The sequence below is a fragment of the Tarenaya hassleriana genome, unplaced genomic scaffold (assembly GCF_000463585.1).
Source record: "Tarenaya hassleriana unplaced genomic scaffold, ASM46358v1 Cleome6, whole genome shotgun sequence".
NCBI classification, from domain to species: Eukaryota; Viridiplantae; Streptophyta; class Magnoliopsida; order Brassicales; family Cleomaceae; genus Tarenaya; species Tarenaya hassleriana.
Window position 1 is genome coordinate 5,011,970 of NW_010968505.1, and position 19,357 is coordinate 5,031,326.

At 36.4% G+C, this 19,357-nt stretch overlaps 2 protein-coding genes across 2 annotated transcripts; one reads left to right on the top strand and one right to left on the bottom strand.

Moving 5' to 3' along the window:
- Positions 1-4,486: 4,486 nt before the first annotated feature.
- Positions 4,487-14,593, top strand: LOC104799631 (dicer-like protein 4). The gene is given in 25 exon segments (XM_010522257.2): positions 4,487-4,817; positions 5,114-5,291; positions 5,377-5,487; positions 5,648-5,788; positions 5,878-5,950; positions 6,130-6,194; positions 6,523-6,804; positions 7,362-7,500; positions 7,701-7,797; positions 8,386-8,578; positions 8,679-8,839; positions 8,931-9,137; positions 9,248-9,513; positions 9,600-9,877; positions 9,947-10,323; positions 10,325-10,381; positions 10,614-10,714; positions 10,847-11,052; positions 11,157-11,366; positions 11,602-12,057; positions 12,147-12,419; positions 12,890-13,216; positions 13,331-13,685; positions 13,791-13,905; positions 14,147-14,593. Coding segments are annotated over 25 exon segments (5,001 nt in total). The 5' UTR covers positions 4,487-4,635; the 3' UTR covers positions 14,298-14,593.
- On the bottom strand, positions 14,461-18,861 carry LOC104799630 (ATPase 8, plasma membrane-type-like). The gene is made up of 13 exons (XM_010522256.2): positions 18,620-18,861; positions 18,144-18,500; positions 17,696-18,010; positions 17,275-17,601; positions 17,035-17,154; positions 16,832-16,954; positions 16,639-16,743; positions 16,236-16,545; positions 15,629-16,143; positions 15,377-15,550; positions 15,112-15,294; positions 14,844-15,013; positions 14,461-14,754 (listed from the first exon to the last, which is right to left on the bottom strand). Exons 1-13 carry the CDS (start codon positions 18,668-18,670, stop codon positions 14,658-14,660), a joined length of 2,847 nt encoding a protein of 948 aa, XP_010520558.1. The 5' UTR covers positions 18,671-18,861; the 3' UTR covers positions 14,461-14,657.
- Positions 18,862-19,357: the final 496 nt, after the last annotated feature.

Genomic DNA, 19,357 nt, shown 5'->3' on the forward strand with positions numbered 1-19,357 from the left:
CCGTTACCGCGTATGAGAATCTCGTAAATTTAGAAAAATTGGTATATTTATTTAAAAATTTTAATGATAATATACTTGTATAGTACATATTTTGAAATTGATGTTTTTATTACCAAAAGTACCTGAGTAGTATAGCAGAAATAAATACCAAACTCTCCTTGCATATTGATGATCCATTTTGTATTCATTTTGTTTGTTTTATATGAGTGGTCCGAAAATGGGTGTGAATTTTCTCTAAGAGGGAATTTTCCTGAGAAAAGAAAAGAGGAAAACAATTTAAACCGGTTTTACAACTCTCATGTTTTTTATAGAATATTATATCAAATTGAAGATGTATCCGGTGCCCATTCAAAAAAATAGTGATTATGAGTTTTTACGTAAAAAAAGAGAAAATAATATTTAAATAATTAAATTTTTATAAAAATATCAAATAAATACCTGAAATATAAAACTTTTATATAAATAACTGAATTTTTTAAAATTCTACAAAAATACCTAAATTTTTTGAAAAAAATTTCAAGTAAACAAAAAATTCATTACTAATATCGATTATTTTATTCAAAAAATACCTGAATTTTGAGTTTGTTTGGGAAAATTTCAAAAATCTAATTATTTATATAGAATTTTTAAAAATTTCAGATATTTATATAAAAATTTTATAGTTAATATATTTATTTGTGATTTTTGTAAAAGTTTAGATATTTATATATGTTTTTTTTTAAAAAACACTTTAGATAAAAGTTTAAGTCACGTTACGTCGTTTTCGGATTCCGTCAAATGTAACACAATTACCGTCTATGAGTTACGTTATGCGTCATTATCAGATTCTGTTAAATATAACGCCGTTACCGCGTATGAGAATCTCGTAAATTTAGAAAAATTGGTATATTTATTTAAAAATTTTAATGATAATATACTTGTATAGTACATATTTTGAAATTGATGTTTTTATTACCAAAAGTACCTGAGTAGTATAGCAGAAATAAATACCAAACTCTCCTTGAATATTGATGATCCATTTTCAAAACTCTCATTGCACATCGATGACCCATTTTGTATTCATTTTGTTTGTTTTATATGAGTGGCGTGAAAATGAGTGTAAATTTTCTCTAAGAGAGAATTTTCGTGGGAAAAGAAAAGAGGAAAACAATTTAAACTGGTTTTACAACTCTCGTGTATTTTAAAGAATATTATATCAAATTGAAGATTTATCCGGTGCACATTAAAAAAAATAGTGATTACGAGTTTTTATGTAAGAAAACGAGAAAATAATATTTAACTAATTAAATTTTTATAAAAATCTCAAATAAATACCTGAAATATAAAACTTTCGTATAAATAACTGAATTTTTTAAAATTCTACAAAAATACCTAAATTTTTTGAAAAAAATTTCAAATAAACAAAAAATTCGTTACTAGTATCGATTATTTTTATTCGAGAAATACCTGAATTTTGAGTTTGTTTGGGAAAATTTCAAAAATCGAAGTATTTATATAGAATTTTTAAAAATTTCAGATATTTATATAAAAAATTTATAGTTAATATATTTATTTGTGATTTTTGTAAAAGTTTAGATATTTATATATGATTTTTTATAAAAAACACTATAGATAGAAGTTTAAGTCACGTTACGTCGTTTTTGGATTCCGTCAAATATAACACAATTACCGTCTATGAATTACTTTATACGTCATTATTAGATTCCGTTAAATATAACACCGTTACCGCGTATGAGAATCTCGTAAATTTAGAAAAATTGGTATATTTATTTAAAAATTTTAAAGATAATATATTTGTATAGTATATATTTTGAAATTGATGTTTTTATTACCAAAAGTACCTGAGTAGTATAGCAGAAATAAATACCAAACTCTCCTTGCATATTGATGATCCATTTTGTATTCATTTTGTTTGTTTTATATGAGTGGTCCGAAAATGGGTGTGAATTTTCTCTAAGAGGGAATTTTCCTGAGAAAAGAAAAGAGGGAAACAATTTAAACCGGTTTTACAACTCTCATGTTTTTTATAGAATATTATATCAAATTGAAGATATATCTGGTGCACATTCAAAAAAAATAGTTATTATGAGTTTTTACGTAAAAAAAGAGAAAATAATATTTAAATAATTAAACTTTTATAAAAATATCAAATAAATACCTGAAATATAAAACTTTTATATAAATAACTGAATTTTTTAAAATTCTACAAAAATACCTAAATTTTTTGAAAAAAATTTCAAGTAAACAAAAAATTCATTACTAATATCGATTATTTTATTCAAAAAATACCTGAATTTTGAGTTTGGGAAAATTTCAAAAATCTAATTATTTATATAGAATTTTTAAAAATTTCAGATATTTATATAAAAATTTTATAGTTAATATATTTATTTGTGATTTTTGTAAAAGTTTAGATATTTATATATGTTTTTTTTAAAAAACACTATAGATAAAAGTTTAAGTCACGTTACGTCGTTTTCGGATTCCGTCAAATGTAACACAATTACCGTCTATGAGTTACGTTATACGTCATTATCAGATTCTGTTAAATATAACGCTGTTACCGCGTATGAGAATCTCGTAAATTTAGAAAAATTGATATATTTATTTAAAAATTTTAATGATAATATACTTGTATAGTACATATTTTGAAATTGATGTTTTTATTACCAAAAGTATCTGAGTAGTATAGCAGAAATAAATACCAAACTCTCCTTGTATATTGATGATCCATTTTGTATTCATTTTGTTTGTTTTATATGAGTGGTCCGAAAATGGGTGTGAATTTTCTCTAAGAGGGAATTTTCCTGAGAAAAGAAAAGAGGGAAACAATTTAAACCGGTTTTACAACTCTCATGTTTTTTATAGAATATTATATCAAATTGAAGATATATCCGGTGCACATTCAAAAAAATAGTTATTATGAGTTTTTACGTAAAAAAAGAGAAAATAATATTTAAATAATTAAATTTTTATAAAAATATCAAATAAATACCTGAAATATAAAACTTTTATATAAATAACTGAATTTTTTAAAATTCTACAAAAATACCTAAATTTTTTGAAAAAAATTTCAAGTAAACAAAAAATTCATTACTAATATCGATTATTTTATTCAAAAAATACCTGAATTTTGAGTTTGGTAAAATTTCAAAAATCTAAGTATTTATATAGAATTTTTAAAAATTTCAGATATTTATATAAAAATTTTATAATTAATATATTTATTTGTGATTTTTGTAAAAGTTTAGATATTTATATATGATTTTTTTTAAAACACTATAGATAAAAGTTTAAGTCATGTTACGTCGTTTTTGGATTCCGTCAAATGTAACACAATTACCGTCTATGAATTACTTTATACGTCATGATTAGATTCCGTTAAATATAACGCCGTTACCGCGTATGAGAATCTCGTAAATTTAGAAAAATTGGTATATTTATTTACAAATTTTAAAGATAATATACTTGTATAGTACATAATTTGAAATTGATGTTTTTATTACCAAAATTACCTGAGTAGTGTAACAGAAATAAATACCAAAACTCTCATTGCACATCGATGACCCATTTTGTATTCATTTTGTTTGTTTTATATGAGTGGCGTGAAAATGAGTGTGAATTTTCTCTAAGAGAGAATTTTCGTGGGAAAAGAAAAGAGGAAAACAATTTAAACTGGTTTTACAACTCTCGTGTGTTTTAAAGAATATTATATCAAATTGAAGATTTATCCGGTGCACATTAAAAAAAATAGTGATTACGAGTTTTTACGTAAGAAAACGAGAAAATAATATTTAACTAATTAAATTTTTATAAAAATCTCAAATAAATACCTGAAATATAAAACTTTCGTATAAATAACTGAATTTTTTAAAATTCTACAAAAATACCTAAATTTTTTGAAAAAAATTTCAAATAAACAAAAAATTCGTTACTAGTATCGATTATTTTTATTCGAGAAATACCTGAATTTTGAGTTTGTTTGGGAAAATTTCAAAAATCGAAGTATTTATATAGAATTTTTAAAAATTTCAGATATTTATATAAAAATTTTATAGTTAATATATTTATTTGTGATTTTTGTAAAAGTTTAGATATTTATATATGATTTTTTATAAAAAACACTATAGATAGAAGTTTAAGTCACGTTACGTCGTTTTTGGATTCCGTCAAATATAACACAATTACCGTCTATGAATTACTTTATACGTCATTATTAGATTCCGTTAAATATAACACCGTTACCGCGTATGAGAATCTCGTAAATTTAGAAAAATTGGTATATTTACTTAGAAATTTTAAAGATAATATATTTGTATAGTATATATTTTGAAATTGATGTTTTTATTACCAAAAATATCTGAGTAGCCTAGCAGAAATAAATACTAAAACTTTCCTTGCATATCATTTTGTTTGTTTTATATAAGTGGCGTGGAAATGGGCGTGAATGTTATCTGAGGGGGAAATTTTCCAGGGAAAAAGAGAGGAAAACACGCCAGAAAATTCCCAATACCAAACAGCGGGGAATTACTTTACTTCGCGACCAGGTTTTATTTCTTTGTAAAAGAATCTAACGCTGCCAACTTTCCCCACTTCAGCTTTTGCTTTCCATTCCTTTTCCCCTCTTCTTCCTCCATGCCTGACGGCGAGTCCGGTGACGTTACTCTCTCCGCCGCCGCCGTCGCTGGTGACGGTGGTTCCGCCATTCACCGTGCTTCTACTTCTTCCTCGCCGGTGGCTGCAATGGTCGAAGTGGGTACTTACCCGGATGATCCATCACTGAACATGGAGAAAGATCCCAGAAGAAAAGCAAGAAGGTACATTCTGAATGTTGGAATCTTTTTCGGTTTTCTTTACGAGGAAGGAAGACATTTTTGCTTCTGGGTTTTTGTTGTTGCTGCTAAAGGTTTGCGAAATCTTGTCTAATGGCGAAAACCGGACAGTAGATGTATAATTTTGGCCGATCGTCTTGGTTGCAGAAGAAAAGAAAAGACAAAGAAGATGATCAGAAACGTTGTTCTCCAAGAGAATCCTTTTCTTTTTTTTTTCAGTGTTGTAGAGTTCCTGTGTTTAAATGGGAAACATCATAATGCATCTTGGTTTTGTCTTAAAGGTATCAGATCGAGCTGTGCAAGAAAGCGACCGAGGAAAACATTGTCGTGTATTTGGGTACGGGTTGTGGGAAGACCCATATCGCGGTTCTGCTTATATATGAGCTTGGTCACCTGATTCGTAGCCCTGAAAAAAGCGTATGTATATTTCTTGCTCCTACCGTGGCGTTGGTGCAACAGGTGAGAATTTTATTGTGAATGATCCATTTTCTTCCTTCAAGTTCATGCTGTCTTTGCGTATTCAAAGTTTGTTGTTACTTTATAGCAAGCCCGGGTCATAGCAGAGTCAATAGACTTCAATGTTGGGATTCATTGTGGTGGAACCAAGCATCTGAAGACCCATTCTGACTGGGAGAAAGAGATTTCAGACAAGGAGGTGACTTGCTTGTTTTATTTTTGACATTTTATTTGAACTTGCAGGTTAGGAGGCATTCTGTAAAAAGTTTCACTTGGTTAACAGTTAACTTGGATCGGTTGCTCATTGAGGAATCAATTTTTTTTGCTTCTTTTCCCTTGTGGCTGAACATTTCCTGCAGGTTCTTGTAATGACGCCTCAAATACTTCTGCATAATTTACAACACTGTTTCATCAGGATGGACCACATTTCCCTTTTAGTTTTTGATGAGTGTCACCATGCTCAAGTCAAAAGCAACCATCCCTATGCACAAATCATGAAGGTCAATTTAATCCACTCTTTTTAGCATCATATTCTCTGAACTGATATTGGCATACAAAAATCAGCTTTAAGTTGGTTCATAAAATACAGGTGTTCTATGAAACAAATGGTTCAAAGCTTCCTCGTATATTTGGAATGACTGCCTCTCCAGTGGTAGGCAAAGGTAGTCCCAACTTTAATTCCTCTCGCTGATTCCAGAGATTCAGCAAAGGACATATGCGTTGGTTGCTGCTGGTTTATATGCTTTCAATTGAAATTTGTTGCTCTCTTGCTGATGGGCGTAATCTTTAGTCAGCTTCCTTCTCTTTATGGTTAGTTTTCACCGGTATACCTATTTGGCAGGAGCTTTTCAGCAAGAGAATTTAGCAAAAAGCATAAACAGCCTTGAAATTATGCTCAATGCCAAGGTATGCTATCAGAAGTCCTGATTTAAAGGTTTATTAGTTCTGCACCCATTTTCATTGAGAATTTTACTTTTAGAACTTGGCAATCCTCTGTTCTAGCAGTGGCAATCAGAACTAGGAATTTTCTTTGCTTTGCTGTACAAGATAAGTTTCCCATGGGATATTAATTTGGGTGTTTCTGCAGTGAAAAGAAACATTCTGAGAATAATAGCTTTTGCTATTTGTATAGGCAGCAGTCATATCTCTTTGTCGCTTAATTATATATTATATCCATCATGCAGTTGGAATTCTCAAACAATGGTCTATCCCTTTTTTCCCCTTGATCCTATAGGTTTGTTCAGTGGAAAACAATGATGAACTGGAAAGTTTTGTAGCATCTCCTATGGTCAAAGTATATTATTATGGCTCAGCTTTGAATGATACATCTTGCTCAAACCTGGTATACCAATATAAGCTAGAGGAAATCAAACAGGAGGTCTTTGCATCACTGAAAACAAAGACAGATAACAATCTCAGTCATAAGAGCCTCCTGAACATGAAAAAGCTTCTCAAGAGAACGCATGATAATATCATTAATGTTTTGGAGAATCTTGGCCTCTGGGGAGCACTTCAGGTATTCATATTCTGTTGCCACCTTATCAGGTTTCTTTGATAGTGTTTGTTTTCTTGTCTGTTTCCAATTGGTGTTGATCACCTGTATTAGCTGGTTTGCAGCTTTGATAACTTCCATTTCTTTCACTATGCAGTCATATTCAAATTCCCGTTTTCTGGTACTGATACAGTGTAGCCTAATAATCTTAATTGCCAATGAGATGCAAGTTAAGAAATAGCAGAGTCCTGCCGTTGTTGAACCTACAACTAATAGTACTAGATCTACAAGAGGGAATAGAACAGAGAAAATTTTGAAAAAAGAGGAGAAAGTGAATTGTTCTAGTGAAATGTTCACTGGGATGCTGGAGATAACTTCTGATTCATGAATATGAGAATATTTCGTGGAGGACAAAGTCGAGAGAGGTCATGTGCACTGTGCAGTTTTTCTTTGTTTATTTATGAACAGTATCCAGAATAAAGGCCACAAGATGCAACTTTCCATCTTGTGGCCTTTATCTGTTATTTTGTTGTGTAGATTAAATATGTGATCTGCTAATGGGTTCTGCTACTGGTTCATAGGCTACTAGAATTCTACTGAATGGCGATCAAAGTGTGAGAGGGGAGCTATTGAGAGAGGATGAAAAGTCCAACGATTATTCTCTGTGTAATATGTACCTTCCTCTAGCTGCGAGAGCCCTCTCTTCTGATTTTGACGAGGGTAAGACACCATGGTACTCTACCATATTATCTTCCGAAGATTATGTCATTAAAATATTCCTTCTTATTTCTGCAATGGCGTAAGCTGTGGTCCACCAAGTTGTTCACTTTTCTCTTCATTTATTATTTGCATGTGGATGCTCTATTAACCAAAGTGGTTGGCTCAATATCTGTTTCCTTTCCTTTTCGCTGTGATTTTAGATGAGATTGCATCCAAAGTATCCAGCGTAGAATTTTTACAGGATCCATTTTTCTCTGGAAAGCTTCAAAGGTTGATTGGAATACTTTCCACATACAGGTTGGTATTTGAGTTAAATAAATAGCAAGACCAATTTTTTTTGTTAGACCATGTTCTCTAGACATTTCAAAGAGAGTAAGTGCAAGAATGAATTTATGGGCTGCCATTGATTCTCTTGAGCGGTTACTATACAGCTGCAAGCCTGAATCCTACCATTTCATTTTCCATATAAATGACAAGCATGCTTTATGGAAGAAGCACTAGTCCAGGATGACCTATCTCTTTTTTATTTAGGTTTCTCAGTTTTTCTAAGATTTGATATAGAACCTACCAGATAGAACGCTGATGGGATTATATATACTGGATGGAATTATCCTATCATCAGTGGAGCTATGTCCAGAAGTTATCATATCTCTTCTCTCAAAGTAATAGGCAAAATAACCTTTTACTTTTAATTTGTGGTGGCATGGGCACTTAAGTTTCTTTTAAATGGAGTGCTGAAAATTTATTATGACCATGGCCATTTGTAACTTCTTATCACCTGTCGAGTCCTGTTGCTTGATTCTTCAGGCATGCTCATGAGTTTGCCGAGAAAGAGAAACAAAAGTATATGTTTTGTGGTAAGTTTTTTTTCTCATTTTCTTTCAGGTCACAGCCAAACATGAAGTGCATAATATTTGTCAAACGGATTGTGATCGCAAGAACTTTGGCCTACATACTAAAGAACATGAAATTCCTAAATTCTTGGAAGTCCGATTTCCTTGTTGGAGTCAACTGTGGACTGAAAAGCATCTCAAGAATGGGCTTGAATGCAATACTCGAAAGGTTCCGATCTGGAGAGGTGACATTTTAACACTGCTTAACCGATAGCTAGTGTGAGGAGACGCCTGCTCTTTAACATGCTTAACCAATAGTTATTGTTAATTCTTTTTCTGTTGTAGCTGAATCTTTTGGTCGCTACTCAAGTTGGTGAAGAAGGTCTTGATATTCAGACATGTTGTCTTGTGATACGTTTCGATCTTCCAGAAACCGTTGCCAGCCTCATTCAATCAAGAGGCCGTGCTCGGATGCCTCAGTCTGAATATGCATTTCTAGTGAACAGGTGCACTGGAGTGAATTCCGATAAGACCTTGTGTATAATTTTCCTCTTTCCTTTCCAATGCCGATTAAGATCACTATTGTTTGTCATGCAGGGCCAACAAAAAAGAATTGGATTTAATTAAAAATTTTAAAATAGAAGAAGAGCGAATGAATGTGGAAATTTCTGCCAGAACGTCAAAAGATACATTTCCTAGTATTGATGAGCGGATCTACAGAGTTGATCAAACTGGGGCTTCAGTCACTGCTGGATCTAGCATTTCCCTGTTACATCATTACTGTTCCAGGCTTCCACATGATGAGTATGTCTCCTAGTTCTGTTGGGAAAACTGTTTTCTTCTCATAAATATTTGGGTGTGTTAGAATGGTGTCCTAATTCAGTTCCCATGACTCTTCATTTTCTTCTCTCCAGATTTTTTCAGCCCAAGCCAGAGTTCTTTTTCATCGATGATTTAAGTGGAACCATCTGTCACATAGTTTTACCTTCCAATGCTCCTTTACGCAAGATTGTCAGTTCGCTGCAACCTTCTAGTGAAGCTGCTAAGAAGGATGCTTGTCTGAAGGCAGTGGAAGAATTGCACAAACTGGGCGTACTTAACACCTTTCTCTTGCCACAGTCGAATGATGAGATTGCGGAAGAATCTATAGATGATGAATCTGATTCTGATAGTAGTGAAGGTGAGTAATTGGTTTATGTTGAAAACATCTGTTGCCTATGCTATTTGGGTGTCTTAGATAACCATTCTCTCTCTTTTTCTTTTCAGGTGAAGAAAGTTCTCGAGATGGACTGTATGAGATGCTGGTTCCTACCTTGCTTAAACAACAATGGGATAAATCAATGGATTGTGTCAACCTTCATTCATACTATATAAAGTTTGTGCCTGTTCCTGAGGATAGAGTCTACAGAAATTTTGGTCTCTTCCTGAAATCGCCTCTCCCTGTGGAGGGTGAGAGAATGGAAATTGATCTTCACCTTGCTCATCGTAGATCTGTGTATGTGAATCTTCTCGCAGCATGAATCACTGAGTTCAACGGCAATGAGGTATTGTTGCCTTAATTGAATAATTTGTACTGACTGAACAACTCATCTTACTTGTTTACTGCCATGTAGATAAGGCTAGCGGAGCTTTTCCAGGAGGTTGCCCTAAAGGCTATTCTTGAACGACGAGAGCTCATTCCTGAGTTTGTTCCACTGGGAATGCAGGATTCCTCTGTAACAAGTATCTGTACCTTCTACCTTCTGCTTCCGGTTCATGTGCATGACACTAAAGGCGGTATAACTGTAGATTGGGAAACTCTCAGAAAATTTATGTCATCTCCAATCTTCAAGGCTCCATCTGATCTTGTTGAAGGTGTAGTTCCTCCAACGGGCTTTCACTTAAATCTTGCAAATGGTTTTTGGAGCATTGGTAATGTGAAGAACAGCCTGGTTTTTGCCACACACAACAAACATTTTTACTTTGTTGTTGATGTTTGCCATAAAAAAAATTCTCAGTCAGTTTAAGGAATCAAGCTCCCAAAGCCATGTGGAGAGGGTGCATAAAACGTAAGCTACTAAACTACTGTTTTTTACTAATGATTTGACTGAAATTTTACTTGGGGAGTTTATGTATTTATATGTTCTATTTTTTGTTTTTTTTTCCTGATAACTTACATAGCATTATAACTTTCTTATAGTTTCAAAAATTACTTTAGAAAGTTGGTTGGGATTTTAGCCTTTATTTCCACATGATTATTCTTGAACTTCAAGAAGTTCTCATCTATATGTGCAAAAATAGGTATGACATAGAACTCAAGCACCCCAACCAACCTCTCCTACTTGTGAAACCAGTTTTCCATTTGCGGAACTTGCTGAACAATCGGAACCTGAGCAATTTAGGTAATTTCTTTCTCACTCTGTTTATATGACTTCAAGTTCCTATGCACGTACATGCTTATATATCATGTACACACACATATATATATATATGTATTCAATTGTTGCTTACTATTCTCACTTTGCCAAACACAGAACCACAGGAACTTGAGGAATACTTCATCGAGCTTCCTCCTGAGCTTTGTCAATTAAAGATAAAAGGATTTTCTAAAGAAATTGGAAGTTCGTTGTCCTTGCTACCATCTCTCATGCATCGCCTCGAGAATTTACTTGTAGCAATTGAACTGAGGGATATGCTTTCTGCTTCAATCCCTGAAGCTGCTGAAGTTTCTGGTCACAGAGTATAACCTCACCTCACCTGATAATTCATATGCTTGGTTTTCGCGGAAACTGGCAAAGCATGGGCCTTTTTTCTATCTGTCTTTGACTAAGTGAATTATTACAGGTGCTTGAGGCACTTACGACCGAGAAGTGCCAGGAGCGGTTTTCTCTTGAAAGGCTTGAGGTGCTCGGTGATGCATTCCTGAAATTTGCTGTCAGTCGCCGCCTTTTCTTACTCTATCATAACCTCGACGAGGGAGAACTAACTCGGAGACGTTCTAATATTGTTAACAATTCCAACTTGTTCAGCCTTGCAATCAGGAGCAATCTGCAGGTGATTTTTAATATTTCTTTCTTAGGGCTTTTGCTTTTTGGCCCTTATTTAAGCTATTTCAGTCTGTAATAGATGACAGATACCAATACTAATGCATAAAATGCAGTTGGAACCTATGCTCATGTATACTGCTCAGGCATGCTAAATCACTTGTCTTAGATTTTAGAATGCCTTTTATGTTGTAAATGACTCGTCTCTAGTTTATAATCATGTTTTGTCCTCATGACTCCTTCAGGTTTACATACGTGACCAAACTTTCAATCCTGGTCAGTTCTTTGCTTTGGGCCATCCATGCAAAGTAACCTGTGAAGAGGGAGCTGCAAAAGAAATTAATTCTCTGCATGGAACTCCAGCCTGTTGTTCTAATGCAATCCGATGCAGCAAAGGCCATCATTGGTTGCACAAGAAAACGATAGCAGATGTGGTTGAGGCTCTTATTGGAGCATTCATAGTTGACAGTGGCTTCAAAGGTGCAACTGCATTTCTTAGATGGATAGGGATAGATGTTGGTTTTGAACCCTCGAAAGTACGAGATGCTTGCATTGGTAGCAATATCTACATGCCGCTTACTTCTCACATCGATTTGGCTGCCCTTGAGGACATTCTTGGTTATAAGTTTTTCAACAAAGGTCTTCTTCTACAAGCCTTTGTCCATCCTTCTTACAACAGGCATGGGGGAGGTTGCTACCAGGTTTCTTTTCTTCTCTCCTCTGGTGACTTCCTTTTATTATCTTATTACTCCTGTATGGTAACCGATATTTTGTTCATGAAATTTACCAGAGATTGGAGTTTCTCGGCGATGCTGTTCTGGACTACTTAATCACGTCCTATTTTTTCACAGTCTATCCAAATCTGAAACCTGGTCAACTGACAGATTTGCGGTCGCTCTCTGTAAATAATAAGGCATTTGCTAATGTTGCCATCAGTCTTTCCCTTGACAGATTTCTTTTGTGTGACTCTGTTTTTCTCCGTGAAGCTATAAAAGATTATACTGATTTCTTGGCTGTATCACCACCTGAAAGTGGACTATCTGAAGTTCCTAAATGTCCAAAGGTATGTTTGGTTATTTCTTTTGTCCGGGAGAAAGTAAATTTTGGTAGCTTCTGTTTCATGTTTTAGTGTGTCCATATTTGAACTTGAGCTATCAGGAAATCATACTCACAACTTGTCTGGGTTTTGGTTTTTTGCTTATGAATATGCTAGGCATAGCATAAATTTTTCCCTGATGTTGAAATATGTTATATTTTCTCATGGCTAAATGTGTAAGGAAATTTAGGACGGAATATACTTCAGTTCACATTTCTCAATAATGCTAAACCTCTCTGTTTTGAGTTCTCTTCTTAGTTTCTGTATCTGTTTCTCATTTTGGATAAATTCTAATCGAGATGATAATGCATTCAAGCCTTTTACGCCTTTCTCTTTTGTTTGACTTCTCATTTTTGATCGGCTGAACCAACATAATGAAAAATCTTGACCTTGGCAATCACAAGAAGATTTATTATTGCTGTTGTATTGATATGCAGGTTCTCGGTGACTTGATCGAATCTTATTTTGGGGCTATGCTTGTAGACTCAGGGTTCAACTTGAACAATGTTTGGAAAACGATGCTATTGTTTCTAGATCCAGTGAAAAACACGTCGAATGTGCAACTTAGTCCTGTTAGGGAGCTGCTTGAACTTAGCCAGTCTCTGAAGTGGAATCAGGAAATTTCAAAGAAAAAGGTGGATGGTGCTTATTCTGTTGAAGTAAAACTGACTAAGGAGGATTCCTGTCTTAATGTTTCCGCAACTGGTCGAAGCAAAAGAGAGAGCACAAGGAAGGCTGCAGAGATGATGATTAAGGAGCTTAAGGTAATCTGAAATCAGAGCAATGTTATCTACCACCACGTATATTTGTTATTTGATATACCATGTAATAGCGTGGAAACTTGTTTGTTAAGGAGCTCTTTTTGTATTCATATGCAGGCTCATATCTGCATAACAATAACTAACCCATTGGAGAAAGTTTTAAAGGATAGCAGCAGAATGGAAGCTAAATTGATTGGCTACAATGAAGAACCTGTAGATGTTACAGATCTTGATGGCATTGGCTACAATGAAGAATCTGTAGATGTTACAGATCTTGATGGCATAGACTTTGGACTGCTGAATTTGGAAGACTCGTTTCACAATGATTCCGGGACTGATTGTAGGGTTGTTGAAGCAAGTTCCTCATGCAGCGTTGAGCCAATTATCAGTGGGCTTTTATCAGAAACACGAGAATGGCTTTCTAAGCAGGCAAACGGAGAAGCAATTTTTCCGACAATTTCAGATATGAAAGGTTTGCATTCTATTGTCCTACTGCTATTATCCATTATCTATATTGATTTTAATGGTTGTAGATTTGGGTTCGTTACCTGAGTTATCTATGTAAATGACTAAACAGGTGGATTAAACAACAAAACAGCAAGATCCCGCTTATATGAAACGTGTGTTGCCAATTGCTGGAAACCACCAGATTTCCAATGTTGTGAGGAAGAAGGACCAGACCATATAAAATCGTAAGTAATGACAGTGCTCAATTCTTCTCTTGATTATCTGATGTATAATATTTGCAATGAAATTTTATACCCTATTCTTTCATGTTGAAGACATGAACATGAACCGAGCACATGGCTCTTTGGACAGTTTCCATGGCTTTTGCCCATATCACTACTTTTGTTATCTATAATTGAATCTTATCAATTTTCAACACTTGCATTCCGGTTATATTTGCTCATGTAGTCCATTACGTGTATACAGATTCACTTATAAGGTTATCATCAAAGTAGCAGATTCCTCGGGTCTGACCCTGGAGTGCTATGGTGCGGCCAAACCAACCAAGAAAGGTGCGGCAGAACATGCTGCTGATGCGGCATTATGGTACCTTTTACATGCTGGATACCTTCACTAATCTCTGGTTACTATATGTTGGGCCAAGTAACATAGGAGGTGGAGGAGTTTTGCTTATATAACTCTTGTATTGGAATTACATTTTGCTGTGATGATGTGACCGTGCTTTTACTATAGAAATGTAGAGCTTTAGCATAGTATTATACAGTCATATGAACCAGGTGTTACAGTAACAGAGAAAATTCAAGCGGGTTACTTTTTACGTAGTTAGGCGATATTTTCAGTCCAACGGGAAAAACATATTCTCATTTTAGCTCTCTTACAATTTTAATTTGATGAATATATAAAAAAAAAAAAGCAGAACAAGAATACAAAGATTATGGTTACTAATAAACCTTCATTAGAAAGCCTTTGAACTGGTTTAGACAGTGTAGTGTTGTTGAATGGTATCGATGTCAAGTCCCTTCAGCTTCACCACGGATTCAACATGGCCCTTAAGAGTGTGAAGCTCCCTCAGCCTGACAACAAACCGAAAGAAAGCTTCACCTTGTTAGTTGGTCCAGAAAATTTCATGACCTACAAGAATATGCAGGAAGAAACTGTTTACCTTGCAACCTCAGCACGTCTCTTGGCTTGCTCGGCTATTTCTGATAGCTCGTGATTGTGATCATGGAACATTGCTTCTGGAGGAGGAAGGCCGTGTAGGGTACGTTGAGCTAATGCCCATTGAGCCTCTCTCTGTCCTTTTCCGTAGTCTTTCTTCGTCGTGAAAGCTGTCTGTGAAAACAGAAGAAGCAACAATGAAACAGGTTGAAATATGAACCTATGATTCCTTGTTTTCAGTTTTTTCAAAGTCTTCTCCTCGTGTACTTTACCTTATTTTCGATCATGTTGTCCCAGGCCTTGCCACTTAGGGAGTAGCGGATGATGAACTTGAGGATGTCGAGAGGAATGTAGGTGACGATACTGTATGCCCAGATGACTCCGGCCCATCCCCAACCACAACCTTCGATCCTTGCGAATTCCCAATGTGCATACACAGCAATAACCGTAGCCACCTGTGAGAATGAAAATGTCTCATAACAAAGTGCACTAAAAATGGACAGGAATTGCAGATGCAAGAGAGGATATTCTACTAACCAACTGAGCAATGATGAAGGCTCCAAGGAGCAAAAGCCCCGGCCGTTCCACGAATGACCAGCTCCTTGATCTGGTGACGAAGATAAGGGCCTGACTGATGATGCTCACTTGAAGGTATAGAGCCGCCATTAGCTCTTCTTCTTTCCCTTGGATTGACCTAACGCCAAACTTGTTCTGCAAGTTCATTCGGATAGGGTCATTACCAACGACGAGTGACAAAAAATCACGGTTTTGACATGATGATATGCTTACCGAGAAGAAGTCAGTGCTTTGAGCAAGCCAGAAGAAGAGAACTGTGGTAAGGGCCATGTAGGTTCCTAAGACGACACCGGTAGCGAAAATCTCCTTGAGTTTCCAAGAGTCGGGGACGGGAGAGGGTTTCACTCTGTCCTTGGAGATTGTCATGATGGTTCCATCATTAAGGATCGCGATGATCAAAACCATGAAAGGTGCAAAATCGAATCTCCAGATCAATGCCACGAGCATGAACCCAAGAACAATACGGATAGTGATTGAAACCGCATAGATGGTGTAGTTCTTCATTCTCTGGAAAATGGCACGGCTCGTCAACACTGCACTAATGATCACGCTCAATCCCGGCTCTGTAAGAACAATGTCTGAGGCGCTTCGAGCCGCATCAGTTGCATCAGCCACCGCAATTCCAATGTCTGCCTTCTTCAAAGCTGGAGCATCGTTCACACCATCTCCAGTCATACCACAAATATGCTTCCTTTCTTGGAGTTTTCTCACAATCTCATACTTGTGTTCTGCAGGAACAGAGGAAATATCACGAAGGGAAAACGGTCATGTGGATGAATCTTTATATGGATTTTCATATTGGAGAGGTGAATGTATGTACCAGGGAAAACTCCGGCAAATCCATCAGCCTTCTCGATGAGCTCATCGACTGGGATGCCAGCAAGTGACTCATCCTTGGATGTGCCCAAAAGTGAAGATGAAGGGTACATGTTGGTTCCCATGCCAAGCCTACGACCAGTCTCAATTCCAATGGCGAGTTGATCACCTGTAATCATCTTGACATTAACACCGAGTTCAAGGGCACGCCTGATCGTCTCTGCACTATCATGCCTTGGTGGGTCAAAGAGCGGTAACAACCCAACGAATTCCCATGGGCTTCCAACGCTTTCCTTGGTCTTCTCCGGCACAGTCTGTAATTGGATTGACAAAGCGATTCATCATCGGCATGTCAAAGAATCATGCATTAAAGAATCTTATTGAAGGAGATGTTGTTGGTAATGTACTTGGCGTGCTATTGCAAGAGAACGGAGTCCTCTCTCAGCATAGCTATCAATGACTTCATGAGCTTTTTTCAGTGTCTCTCCCTTGAGCTCACAGAGATCAATGATCTGATTTCGAGAGAAGGTTTGTTCAGTCAAGTACGAGAGAAATCCGCGTCTAAACGAAGGAGAATAATCAATTTTAGTTTGTCATTACCTGCTCAGGAGCACCTTTGCTGCTCCTGTGCCAGTCACCATTAGCATCAACGTATGTGTTTGCCGTACGTTTCTCTACAGGGTTGAAGGGTAGGAAATGCAACTCTGTGATTCCAGCTCTTGCCTGAAAATCAACTAACTGGTTACTATACAGGCAAATCCAACCGAACAAGAAAATATGTTTATCGATAGAAAGATGAGTACCTCCTTTGGATCACTCAACATTCCAACAATGCAAGCGTCAATAGCATCCTGGTTCTCGACCCTGGAGGCTCTGGCAGCGTGCAGGAGAACACTATCTGCATCCAAGTCTTTTGGGAACACCTACAAAATGTAAATACCACCCCCATAAGGGCTGTCACATTCATTCTTGTGTGTTTGGAATCCAAGTTTTTTGAGCTCTGATGGCCAAAAGTGGATGGCACAAACACTTTTAGCACCAACCTCGATCAGGGTTTTGTCTACGGTAAGCTTGTTTAGGGTTAGGGTTCCGGTTTTATCACTGCAGAGAACATCCATCCCTGCCATTTCTTCGATAGCCGTCATTCTCTTGGTGATAGCTCCTTGTTGAGACAGTCTGTGTGAACCAATGGCCATTGTCACAGACAAGACGGTTGGCATTGCGATCGGGATTCCTCCGATCAGAAGTACCAACAGATTGTCGATACCATCTCTGTACGCTCGGTGTTGGACAGGGTACATTATCACAATCTCAATGAGCATTCCCACCGCGATGGAGCAGATGCAAAAGTTACCGATCGCTGTCAGAACCTGAAACAATGATGCGAAAGGATGAAAAAACCCGAGGTAAAACAAGAGAGATTTGCTTAAAAGATTCAATGTGTTTTTGTATATATATGGGCACCTTTTGGAAGTGTCCAACGTTGTTGGTACTGTCAACAAGATGAGCGGCTTTTCCAAAGAAGGTATGGACACCGGTAGCGATAACAACTGCTTCAATCTCGCCTTGCTTGCAAGTTGAGCCCGAGAAAACCTCGTTGCCCGGGTTCTTAGTCACGGGAAGGGATTCACCGGTGAGAGCAGATTGGTCGATCTTCAAAGGATCACCCTCGAGAAGACGAGCATCAGCGGGAACGATATCGCCTAGCTTGATGCTGATCAGATCACCCGGAACCAGAATCGCTGCCTCTTGCTCGCCCCATTTCCCATCCCTCAACACCTATATTCCACGAAACATTGAGCCAAGTTCATGCATATATACTGGTACGAACACGAACTCTAACACACACACACACATATATATATATATATATATGTATATATGAATTCAAACAGAGTTAGTGTCGTTGTACCTTAGTTTTCGGGGCAAGGTTAGCCATGAGTGCGGCTGCGGCGTTACCAGCGTTGTTTTCTTCGATGAAACTGATGGTGGAATTGATGATAAGCAAGACAGTGATACCGACAAAGTCTTGCCAATCCGGTGGCTTTCCTCCTCCATTGGCCAAAACAATAGCCATGATGGCTGCAGATTCCATGACCCATGAAAGAGGGTTCCACATGAACCCTAGAAACTTCAGAAACTTGTTCTCCGATTTCTCCTCGAGCTTGTTTGCCCCGAAAATCTCGAGCCTCTTCCTCCCTTCTTCGCTCGATAAACCTTCCCTCGAGCATTTCAGCTGTTCAAACACTTCTTCGACAGGGATATTCTCCTACATTCATACATAAAACCCCTGTTAGCGGATCAACAGTTTCCATATTCGTATATTCATGGCGAAACCCATGACAGAATCAAGATTTGAACGAGAGACGAGATGAGGGAATCGCTTACGAGATCCACGTTCTCCTTCTTGAGTTCATCCCACGATATATCAGACGCCATTTTTTTTTTTGTTCTTTTAGAGAGAGATGAAAAGAAAAGAGAGAGAAAAAACCCGAAGGATGGCTGGGCTCCTACCCTCTTCTCCTTCTCAAGAGCTCTCCTCTTTAAGGCTCTTCAAGAGGAGGATGCTACAAGAGAGAGAGAGAGAGGGGAAGGGAGAAGAAAGGGAGGAAACGTGCGTAACAAGAAACAAGAACAGACGCTCTGTCCTCTTTACACTTATAACCCTAATTATCGATCCTTCGTTCATTTCGGCAACCATTTTTGTCCACTCCTCCCCGTTTGTGGTTTCCCACAGTTTCCGATTCTCCGGTCCTTCTTGCATGTGTTTGTTTTTTTTCCTGTGTTGTAATTTCGCCTTTATTTTTTTTTTCCAAAAATAGCGTAATTAGTATTACGTTTCAGTTTTCAGACAAAGGCTGATGAGCTATCAAGCATAACTAACTCCTCGTTTGCGGTTAAGTTCGGTTCAAGACACTAGAACGAACCAAGTTGAAACCGAACCCCCAAACCAAAATCCAAACTTTAACTATTTAACAATCTCTTATTGTTTTATCGATTACGCTAATTAATAATGTAATTAAAATATATATATACCAAAAAGAAAGGAAAAAAACGAGAAATATGGAGTTCAATAATATAGGCAAAGGATCATATGAAAGGCTATATATATATATATTTGAATCA